General features: G+C 41.2%; 1 protein-coding gene and 3 non-coding genes across 4 annotated transcripts; 1 reads left to right on the top strand and 3 right to left on the bottom strand.

Moving 5' to 3' along the window:
- Positions 1 to 535: 535 nt before the first annotated feature.
- Positions 536 to 607, bottom strand: Trnaa-cgc (transfer RNA alanine (anticodon CGC)). Its single transcript has one exon. It is a non-coding gene; the product is annotated as a tRNA-Ala (tRNA).
- Positions 608 to 609: 2 nt separating this feature from the next.
- Positions 610 to 691, bottom strand: Trnas-gcu (transfer RNA serine (anticodon GCU)). Its single transcript has one exon. It is a non-coding gene; the product is annotated as a tRNA-Ser (tRNA).
- Positions 692 to 4,697: 4,006 nt separating this feature from the next.
- On the top strand, positions 4,698 to 4,770 carry Trnak-uuu (transfer RNA lysine (anticodon UUU)). Its single transcript has one exon. It is a non-coding gene; the product is annotated as a tRNA-Lys (tRNA).
- Positions 4,771 to 8,528: 3,758 nt separating this feature from the next.
- LOC145445129 (WD repeat-containing protein 93-like) lies at positions 8,529 to 10,787 on the bottom strand. Its single transcript, XM_080323267.1, has one exon. It carries the CDS (start codon positions 10,672 to 10,674, stop codon positions 8,605 to 8,607), a length of 2,070 nt encoding a protein of 689 aa, XP_080179393.1. The 5' UTR covers positions 10,675 to 10,787; the 3' UTR covers positions 8,529 to 8,604.
- Positions 10,788 to 12,236: the final 1,449 nt, after the last annotated feature.

Genomic DNA, 12,236 nt, shown 5'->3' with positions numbered 1-12,236 from the left:
ATGGTATATCGTGGGATAGTTTGCGGAAAAGTACGTATGTCACCTTCACAATCAACAGTTAAGCTCTATACTTTTCGCATATTGTCGGTACAAAGAAGTGAATGAAGAAGATTCCTAGCTGTGATATGGCTGAACGATTCCACAGCCCTTGGCAGGGGTTTTCAAAGTATTCGTTGTCGGTACTCAAGTAGAAGTAGGAGTAACGTCGTTAATGCTTTCTCAAATACAAGCAAAAGTAAAATTTTAAGTATTCTAGGGTGTCATAGTTTTGCATGAAAAAACAAAAAGTTTGACGTAGAAGAGAAATTATGTAGCAAGTATAGGTAAAATCTACTTGTGCAGGCTACTTCGAAAACGTACTTCGTTACTGACCACCTCTGGTCCACGTGAGGCTGTAAATTAGGTTAGAGTTAGTTTCAAAGTCGCATATTTCATTGTTGTTTCATATAGTGTGTCGCATGCTCAGAATACCCGAAACCTTCTCCTGAATCAATGCTCTTCAAAAATTTCGTTTCTTCTTTGTATCAAACGGTAATGGAGACGCCGGGGATTGAACCCGGGACCTCACACATGCGAAGCGTGCGCTCTACCACTGAGCAACATCCCCAGCGACGAAGATGGGGTTCGAACCCACGCGTGCTGAGCGCAATGGATTAGCAGTCCATCGCCTTAACCACTCGGCCACCTCGTCTCACGAAACACATCGCATGCAAACTCATTGTCAGATGGCTAGAATCGAAGACGCATACGCATATGGAATCGCATACAATTGATAGGAGAGAAAAATATAGGAAGCCGGTGATCTGATCTTCTATCTCGAAAGTGACGAGTCTTCGGTTGACCTCCTTCATTGCGTTCGATCCCGGTAGTTCGATCCCCGGTATGATGATCCTCGCACGTCAAAGGCCGGTTCGAGACGAGATATGTGTTCCAATATAGCTGTAGCCGGGTCGAAACTGACTGATGACCTGGCCCGCCATACCAGCGTATAGGCAAAACGAGATTGTATCAGTAAAGAAATGTCTTCATCGAATACATAGTTGAATACTTTATGCTTCATTCGACTCAGTTGAACCCCGCCTAGATCGGCTTGTGCAGAAAAAAAAAATATTCGCAACCATCACATTATATTTTGCTGTTAGTTCACTCTCATTTTCGATAAACACATAATGAGTGCCCAATAAGTAGTCCCCTGTGCCCAACGCACCTTGGTATTTCGTATCATTTGCATTGGTAATGTTTAACTCGTTTATTTGGCGGGAAGCATTTCAAAACGCAAAATATAATCTTACACACACTCACTCCATTCTACCATAGAGCTAATTCTACCAGAAGATGCACACGATTGACTTTTGGTGCCTTCGACATTGATTGACGAGTAGGGCTGGGCACAGTGATTCGAGTACTCGAATCTGAATCGAGTATTAATTTTATTGATTCGAGTCGAGTACTAAAACACGATTTTTTCGAGTACTGAAATTATACGCTCCACGCCACTGAAAGGTAATTTGTCTAAGAGAATTGTATTTTCAATACTAATTTTCGCTATTGATGCCTTGAAACCTTGATTGGCAGCATCGTAGCATACGAAACATATAGTACAAAGCTACGAACGCTACTGGAAATAGCACATTTCCGAAGTCATGATCTTCCCACAGCATTGTCACCAATTGCAATGAAATCGTTGTCGTCGAAAAAATACCAAGATATGTTTAATGTAATGGATAACAGGCATTATATTTTTTGTGGTCGCATAAAAGATATGTATTTGAACTTTGACATATTACATTCTGTTATGACGTCATAATGAGTGATACTTGATTACTCGACTCGACTCGAAGCATTTTACGTGATTCAGAATCGAATCACTCAGGTACTCGATTTTGCCCAGCCCTATTGACGAGTAATCGTGCTGTCACACCCATAAAATGATCATTATTTGCGGGGTTCCTAGAATCCTAGTGGAGATGTGCGGATCATGTTTTTTGGGGCCCGGATCCAATCCTGTCCGATGAAATGGAATCCTGTTCCAATCCGGATCCTGTTTCCGCATTCAATGTTAAAATCCGCATCCAAACAAATCCTGTTCAAGGCTGAGCATTTATTGCTCCTGTCCTCGATATTTTTGTAATAACTCGCCAACGCGTTGAAGTTTGCTATTAAGAAATTGCGGTGCATTGCAAGAACAGATGGGCCCAAGTTCATCAAAACATCAAGGTAAATAAACAAAAAGTCACTTCCATGCACTAGAAATTTAAAATCCTGTCGTGATCCAGATCCGGCAGTCGGGCAAAAATGTGAATCCGGATCCAATCCTGTTTGAGTAAAACTTGCCAGCGTCGTTCTTGGATATAGGTCTCCGTCAATGTGATCAATATAGAAGCAGCAGACAACTTCGCTATTGTGTATCATCACAATATTGGAAATATTTGAACAGCTTCTCGGAGGTACAGAACTTCAATATACAATTGAATAGTATATTCATATTGAAATGAAGCCGAATATTTTCGACCGACACTCGTCAGGGGTAATCATCAGTGATCTACTAGTTGCTGACGATTACCCCTGACGAGTGTCAGCCGAAAATATTCGGGTTCATTTCAATATGAATATACTATTCAATTGAATATTGGAAATATTTAGCATTAGGCTATAGGTCAGTGTTCCTATGCGGTGGTCGGGAATCTATGGCTCGCGAGCCATATATGGCTATTTTGGGTATAAGATGTGGATCTTTAGAAAAATTTTAATTTTGTAATAAATTTATCAATATTGCAGCAACTTGTTAGTAAATTTTCATTACGACCAGGATAATTATTCTCGCGGCAGCCTAAACATGTCTTTGAGAGGTCAAGACAGTGGGGTCTCCAGGATTAACGTCTCGTATTCCCCTTTTCAAAATCCTCCAATTTTTAAGCTGTTGTCGCGCCGGCGACTAGCTTCACTCGCGAATTCGGTCTACCCGACATCGCACGCCTCGTAATTTTTGATTGCACGATACCTTGATTGATCAAAGAGGTTAGCAGACACGGCGACGCTTGTAGGCTATGACAATGCCGTTTTCTAATACACATTTTCTTCCTGATCTACGCCGAGAAATGAACTGCCTTGGAAGTGACATTCACAATTAGAAATTCAAATTATAAAAAAAAACTCGAAAGCTATCCATGTTTGTGATTGGAAAGTAGCTTTCTACAGCATCTCCGTTAAAATGTAGGTGTGTCGCAGCGCTTAGTTAGCCGAATACTGGAGAAGTCGATCAATATTTAGATATTCGGAATCAATGCGACAATAAAATTCGACTAATATCAGTGATTATAAATTCCAAGCTATTTACGATGAGTTGCGCTATCAGAGGTGAGGCTTGGCCCGTCTGTGTCTCACCTGTGCAATGCACAGTGTGCATTATCTCTCCTTGCACACTTTATTTGCGAACAATAAATTTGAAAATTGCTTGATTTCGGTTATAAGAATGTTTAAAATCTAGTCATTCATAAACATTGATAGAAAATACCAAATCATTGAAGATTGAAGAGAAAATATGACGCACACTACGAATTCCATGTATTAGTGCTAAAAATACGTCACAAATTTCAATTGTGACGTAACAGTTGATTGACATTTATGGCTCTTTGGGAGTTACATTTGAAAATATTGGGTTAATATGGCTCTTGGATCGAGAAAGGTTCCCGACCCCTGAGTGTCATGGACTCGAAATGAATGGACTTTATATCCGAACATGGTCTGATATTGTAAATACCATCAGTAACGCAGGCAATGATTCCATTGGATTGGAGCATGACTAGCCTACTTCGTCGTAATCTAGATTTATAATATGGTGGCATTTTCGTAAAATGATTGGAATTTCTAGTGATACCGCAATCCGCACGCGATAATCGTAAGACGTTTGAAAGTTTCCAATCCTCCGGAACCACGCTCAAAATAAAAAAAAATTAGTCACTTTTCCCGTGTTTTGTATCAATATTTAGCACTATGCATATAATACGAAGTATAAGAATTCGATTTAATTTCATCCTTTGAATGCCAATTCACAAAACTTAAATTTTAGGTTATGCAAGTGACAACATATTAAAATTACAAGAGATGAAAATAATTAATTATCTGACAGTAAGCAGTAATGTCAACTAAATAACTGGTTCTCTGATCCCAGTAAAATTTAGTGAGACATTTCTATTCTATATAGAGCCGGTGCGAACCGACTTTATCCGACCACTGCTTTCAACATCATGCGCGGTATACTTCGAGGGTAAGAGTTTCCGTTCTTCAGTTATAGTCCGGTAACCGGTAATTGTTTAATGCGATTCCAACAACAACAACAACAACAACAACAACAACAACAACAACAACAATCATTGGGTTATAATTTTCATCTGAACAAGTTACACACAATGTACAATGCGATAAGACACAATGCGATGTAAATTCATTCCATTCTGCTTCTGATAGTCCATACGAGTTTATATAGCTCAGTGATACTATAGATTACTAACCTACCGTAGATTAGCAATCTATAGTGTTGAATAGTATATTCATATTGAAATAAACCCGAATATTTATACTATTCAGTTGTATATTGAAATTCTGTACCTCTTCTAATCTATAGTGATACGAGAGCACGATCGATTCAAAGCGCCGATTCAAATAAATTTTGAATTGGATGACGTTAGTCTCTCGTAGCCCGGTTAGCTCAGTCGGTAGAGCGTTGGACTTTTAATCCAACGGTCAAGGGTTCAAGTCCCTTATCGGGCGCTTTTTTTCCCTACATTTTCGCTCATGCTTTTTTAAAATTGTATGGCATTCACACCGTTTCGAACTTTTTAGGGTATTTCTTACGGCTCATTATCATCTGTTCTAAATAAAGTCATTTTAATTTTGTTTATTTTGTTTTAGGTAATTGATATCGGTTCGGTTTATTCCACCTATTTCTGGCCGTTCTTCGAATACGCCAATACAGTAAAACGGTCGCTGCTGAAGAGATTCGGTGTCCTAAACATAGCAGGTATCCGGAAACTAGAAATCACCAAGTTTATGTATCAGTTCCACTGCGGTCGTTGCCCCGAACATTTCAATGACTTCTTTACCTCAGAATCAGAAGCGCACAAGTACAACACACGCGCGTCCACGCCGTCCAAATATCATATGATCGACCGAAAAGATCATCGCTCTATCAAATATGCCGGACCTGATGTGTGGAACAGTATCCCGCCGGCCATCCGACAGGCCATCCTCAAGATTACCGGACCACGACCGACCTATCGATCTCGCTTCCCATGACATGCCGCCCTATTTCTTGTCGCTTTCTTTTCCTATAGCCTACTATCTTCTTTACTTTCATTCAGTGTGCACTGTGCAACTGTGCAGTGTGCATGCCTCCTCTTTACATCGCCTTGGCCAAGGTGGGTGTCTGATTCCAAAGACTACTCCAAGTCGCTTCGACATCTTCCTGTCTTTTCATTGTATCTCTTTTTTGTGGTGTATTAAACTGATAAATTTGCTAATAAACCAATGATGATGATGATGATGACGACATGAATATGTATTGTGAGCCAATAAATATTGGAGATTGAATCGGCATTTCAGAAGGACGCGGTTTCGATTTGGAACCCCAACCGCAACCACAGCAATAATAGGTATTCGACCACTGATCGCACCTGTAGCCAATGATGGCCCAGGCGCGTTCCTCGGAACACCGCTTGGATTATAACTTGGAAGGCAACTTCGAAAGCATATTGCATATTGCTCAGTGATTACAAGTTGCAACCGGAGAGAACTTCAGTACTGACTAAATAGCAACGTTTCGCCACTGACCTCTTGTGGTGGCGTCGAAAGCATAAGGACGATAATAAGATACGGAAGAAGGCATGCACCAGAGAAGATATTGGCTTGTAGCCACCATTATAGATATTATATATAGGTATAGGTCTAGCTCTGTCTTCATACAGCAGAGCAAAAGCACCATCAGCGAATGTAAGTATCCATCGAAAAAAGAGAGCATCAAAGATTGACAGCTATAAATAAAATTTACAGCTTAGCTATGTTGTACTTTGCTATATAAACACAGTCCCTGCTGTATCGAGTCGAAAACTGCCTCCTTTTTACATCGCTTAGGCCAGGTGGGTGTCTGATTTCAAAGACTACTCCAAGTATTTTCGACACCTTCCTATCTTTTCATTATATGGCAGGCTTGTGGTGTATTGTGATGTGGCGGACCCTGGTTCCCTTAACGCAATGTATCTGATACGAAGGAAATATAACATTTTCTTAGTAATAATTTACCAGGTGATCGGCTTACTACTCACCATATCACAGTAACTTACTTCATACTTCGATATTCTCTCATTATTACATGATGGCCCCCTACTGGGATCTCGGTACGTTTTGCCTAATATAACAGGTGAGCACTGAGCACGAGCAGTGATGATTCTACAAGGTAAAGTAATTGAAAAGAAAAAAAACATAGTGTGAGGACAGGTCACCGATCCCAATGATGCACGCTGCGTATATAAAAACTGGTTTCCAGGGTTTTAAGAGATGCGACTCTTTTACGCTTCCTACGACAACGAGGTATATGATGAATAAACTGTATTGAGTGTGCCTGCGGGACTGAGAATTCACAACCAGGTCAGCAACGGACACAGGTCAAGTTACTGGTGCAGCGCAACCCCTAATATTTAGTTAGCTACCATTGTACTTCAGACATAGCAAATCCGTAAATCTGCTGCAGTATTGAAATTGTGAATGAAAAATTGAATTGAATTAGTAGTTTACTGCAGCGTAACCGTTACTTGGACTCTGCCAAATGCAAAGATATCACGATTGACGATCCAATAGTGAACAACATTCCATGAATACCGCTGCGCATTAGTGTTCCGCAATTATGACAAGTATCTTCAGTAGGCCGAGAAGAATTCATCTCACCTTACAGATCAATGCACGGTGGGTTCGTATTGTTACAGCATAAAGTACTCCGAATCATAGCTAGGGCCCCAAAGGGGCCTGGCTGCCCATCCAATAAGTCGCTGCTGAAGAGATTCGGCGTCCTAAACATAGAAGATATGCGGAAATTAGAAATCGCCAAGTTTATGTATCAGTTTCACTGCGGTCGTTGCCCCGAATATTTCAATGACTTCTTTACCTCTGAATCAAAAGTGCACAAGTACAACACACGCGCGTCCACGTCGTCCAAATATCATATGATCGACCGAAAAGATCATCGCTCTATCACATATGCCGGACCTAATGTGTGGAACAGTATCCCGCCGGCCATCCGGCAGTCCACGAGCATGTCCAGATGTCCACATTCAAGTCGAAATACAAGCAATTACTACTAAATAAATACAGTCCATCCTCAAGATTACCGGACCACGACTGACCTATCGATCTCGCTTCCCATGACATGCCGCCCTATTTTTTGTCGCCCTATTTCTTTCTATACTACCTTTTTTACTTTCATTCAGTGTGCATGCCTCCTCTTTACATCGCCTAGGCCAAGGTGGGTGTCCGATTCCATAGACAACTCCTAGTCGCTTCGACATCTTCCTTTCTTTTCATTGTATCGCATTTGTTGTGGTGTATTGAACTGATAAAATTGCTAATAAACCAATGATGATGATGGTGGTACATCGAACGAAAAAATTCCGTCTTGGGCGCTTGTGATTTCTGAATCCACCTGCTTTATTCGGTGCTCTATGTCAGAAAAAATCAGCATTCGCGCCATCATATTCCGTCCTAGATCACAACATGCGCAATGCGCATAGGCTACCCATTTTGATACCGCACGCAACATACCAAGTCCTACCGATCTAAATGGGCGGCGCGCGCGTTACTGACTGCCATATCGAAATAGGCCTACTACTTATGGATACCAGGGATATCTAGAACTGATGAGTAAGGCCCGGATCCAACACTCCAAAGGTCCGCCAATGGATTATCCCTGATGTGGATCTTATCCCATAACTTTCGAAGTTGGGTGATACCCCACAGCACTTTTTCTGGATTCCACGCAGACTTGGCCTGCACCAGAATGCGATTTCACAATACATTGGATACCATAAAACCAAATGTGTTGTCCAAACTTATTTTATATTTATTTGTGTTGAACCTGAGCCGAGAACAACTGTCCAATATTATGATTTGATTGCTTTGAACGTGTCTAAGTGTCATAGATCTAGTCGTCAATAGTAAATCCGTGGTCTTCCATAAACTCCTGTTCTCTTACATGCTCGAACATCAGTTCTCCTGCCTATAGCCTTCACAGAGCATTTCAGTTACATTGAATTATACTCCCTTTGTATTAGGGGTACCATATTTTGGTATCGGGAAAGGAGGACACTTTTTAAAAATTTTCAAACAGGAGTACATTTGGGCGTCCTCGGAGGACATTTTCAAAAACCTGAAAAAGGAGGACAAATGCTCCTAAAGGAGGACGTATGGTAACCCTACTGCCATGGAGTGTACCCTGTGAGCAATATCCACAGGCCACAGCACAACGTTTATCCACAACAGCATTGCAAATTATCAATATAATAATTTTTGGCCACTGTTTCAGAAATGAAATTGCTATAACTATAACGATAAAAAAGATCAAGTTTGAATCCTTTTCAACTCGTTATTATGCGAGATAATCCGCGAGGTGGTCCTGCCCCATCTTGCAGCCGATGTGGACTTTCTTGAAAATTTTTCTTCCCTTTTCATAATCGACACCGATTCCTTCAAACTGCCGATGACTTGTAACTGCTTATCGAGATGATGCCATCTCGCTGACAATTTCTCAGTGCGACACGCCTGCTGTCTCATTCTTTCTGTGAGAATATTGTGTACAGTATCATCAAAAGATACATTTTGGAAGCTTTCCACAACCTTGCACGAATCTCTGAATTTGTCAAGCGTCGGGAAATTTCGTAGATGGAATAAAAATATGCTATTTCCGCTCGTAGATATCGAGCTGCTTTTTACATACAGTATTTCTCCATTTGCATCCAAAACACAGCCGCTTTGGTACGGACCTTCAAAGCGAAAATCTTCAGGTAAAGACAGATAGCATAACAATGAATCGCTTTCCGTCGTGGTGTGAAGCGCTAAGCTTCCATCCTTGAGAATCATCAAAAACACTTTTGGCAGATTCACGACAGGTTTCATAACTTCAAAACATTGACTGCTTTCAGACACTACTACACGAGAAGACGGCGTTTGGCCTGAAATCACATGACAAATTTGTCCATTCTCTGATCCGACAAGTAATGCAACATCTTTTCCCCGAAAAGAATACTGCGTCTGTGTAGGGTTTTCTGCAATCAAAAACTGGATTGACGTAACTGGAACCGATGGAGATATCATCATCACATTTTTAACAAGACTTAAGCTTCTATCCCATAATGTCAGTGTGCCGTTACTTAATCCAATTGCTAACAGGGTCGTGTTGCAGGCCACAGTACAGCTTGTGATGTCGGCGCATTGGGGCCACACTCCATCCGGTTTGAATTCAATGTTTTTTCCTGCCTTGTTAAGTTGATATACATAGAAATTGTGATGATGTGTCCACCAGACTCCCACGTAAATATAGCTTGAGTCGCCCTTAGTCTGAATGGGAGGTTCCATCAAGCTTTTTTGGAGAAAGTGAAACTGTGGTCGATATGTCACCACACATTCTTCATCTTCTGCATACACCAAGTCACGTTCATTTAAAATGTGAAATAGCTTGCTCTGCACGTTCAACGCTGAATCTGAATATAAATGACAAGTTCCATCGCCGATAACATCAGAGCTTACAGAGTCTATAAGTTGCTGAGGTGTTTTTCCAGATATACCATCGATCTTAGAAGGTTCATTTACTTTAAGAATGGGAACGACATTTGAGAATTTAATAGGGGGGAATTCAACATCAGCTTGCGAAGGGTGAGATGAGTTATTACTTTCATCATCATTAGCTGTAGCAGCACCCATTGACTCTGCCTTCTTTTGATATTCTTTATGTGCAGAGTCAATCTCTTTTGTCCAATTTTCCAGTGGGATTCGGTAAAAGTCTATTGTTGAGAGATTGTTTGTTTCGAGAGATACGCCACAATATTGTCCGTCTTTTGAAAACTCGGCGTGCACCACATTTGATTTTGGTGCTCCATCCACAAGTTCATTCAGGATACACACAAAATGGAATTTATCATTCTCATAAACCAACAAATGGCAAAATCCCATGTCGTCAATAACAGTTAGCAGGTACATGTCAAGGGATTTTACGAAGGCGTTTGATATTTTTTCAAAACATACTTCTTGTTCAGGCCGCCATGACGCAATTTCTTCGTATGAATCATTCTTCACTGACACTATCAAATTCTCTAAGCTCAAAAACATGATGTTTTCTTGAGCCGGGCATAAGCATGATATGTTATCATACTGCTCCAATCTACCACTTGCGGAATAAGTTGGTGGTTTGATACGTTTAGCTTCAATTTCGCGAAGCTTTTCCCTCTCTGAGATTCTTTCCCAGGCTGTTTCTATCAATCCATTTAGAACTTTGTCAATAAAACGGTATGGCTGAGGCAATTCGTCGAAGAATTTCTCGGGATCTGTTATGAAGTTATCCTCGTCATCCGAAGCTACTGTGCTGATGGTAGGAGTTGGTATGTCAAGCTGTCTTGCACGTATGAAGAACGGCATTTTCGCTGATTTGGCAAGATATAACAACGCTTACAATATATCAACGCTATAACACACGACTTGTATCAATATTATACTGAACTCTCAAGGCAACCAACGAAGAAATGAACGAGCCACTGATGCGTGATGTTATTTCCATGACAATGGAGAGTGTTTAAATTTGTATGGTTTTCATGGTTTTTATTTAAGCTAAGTCCTTCTTTCAAAATACGAATGAAACTTCGATTAACAATATGCTAGAGGGAATTCCGGGACCAAATTAATGACCAAGTTAATAACCAAGCAATTACACTTATATCGACTCCTCCTTTTACGTTATTTCTATTACTTTGCATTCAGTGTGCAATGCATGGGTTCTACTGATACTCTTTAATTAAATCCTTAATCCAATCGAAGTTTCAATATGGCATCCTCTGTGGGGAGGGGCGCTACCAGTAAAACTGCACTCAAGCCACAGCAAAAACTAGAACATAACGTACTCAGTATCATAGCTAGGGCCCCAAGGGGGCCTGGTTGTCCATCCAACAGTCTCTGCTGAAAAGATTCGGTGTCCTAAACATAGAAGATATGCCAAGCTTATGTATCAGTTCCACTGCGGTCGTTGCCCCGAATATTTCATTGACTTTTTTCCTTCGGAATCAAAAGCCCACAGGTACACGCGCGCGTCCACGTCGTCCAAATATTATATGATCGACCAAAAAGGTCATCGCTCTATCAAATATGCCGGACCTGAAGTGTGGAACAGTATCCCGCCGGCCATCCGACAGTCGACGAGCATGTCCACATTCAAGTCGAAACACAAGGAATTACTACTAAATGAATACTAATCCATCCTCAAGATTACCAGACCACGACATGATCTATCAATATCGCATTCCATGACATGTCACCCCATTCCTTGTCGCTTGCTTTTTTCTATACTATCTTATTTACTTTTCATTCAGTGTGCAATGTGCATGCCTCCTCAGTATATCGCCTAGGCCAGTGGTTCCCAACGTGGGCGATTTGGTGGTCTTGGGGGGGGGGGGGGCGCGAAAATGACGAAGGGGGCGATAGGGGGCCGAAAATGGACAGAGGGGGCGACAGAGGGCAAAATAGCGAAGGGGCGATGGCGCGTTAAAACGGGGAAATTGGAGCCAAATCGGAGAAATGACCTTTTTTTAGTCAACCCATCAAAATTTAGCTGCAAAAGTGTAGACGTTTGACATCGAGCCGAAAAGTTGACCTTTTTTCCAGCCGGTGATTACAGTTTGTATGCTTATCATTCGGTTCACAAAATTTGTTGGGCGATGATCGGTGTGGAGCTTGAAAAAGGGGCGATGAGCTGAAAAAAGGTTGGGAACGACTGGCCTAGGCCAAGGTAGGTGCCTGATTCCATAGACTACTCCAGGTCGCTTCGACACCTTGCTATCTTTTCTACCTTACTATATCTCTTATCGCATTTTTGTGGTGCATTGAACGATAATTGAACTGATAAGAATTGCCAATCAACCAATGTTGACGAATGATGATGCAATATGCATCACCCTTACATCCTTACATCGCCTCGGCCAGTGGTCCCC

Source organism: Botryllus schlosseri, chromosome 8 (assembly GCF_051294905.1).
Source record: "Botryllus schlosseri isolate E-star chromosome 8, Bs_hap1, whole genome shotgun sequence".
Lineage (NCBI taxonomy): Eukaryota > Metazoa > Chordata > Ascidiacea > Stolidobranchia > Styelidae > Botryllus > Botryllus schlosseri.
This window is presented reverse-complemented; position numbering and strand designations above follow the sequence as displayed.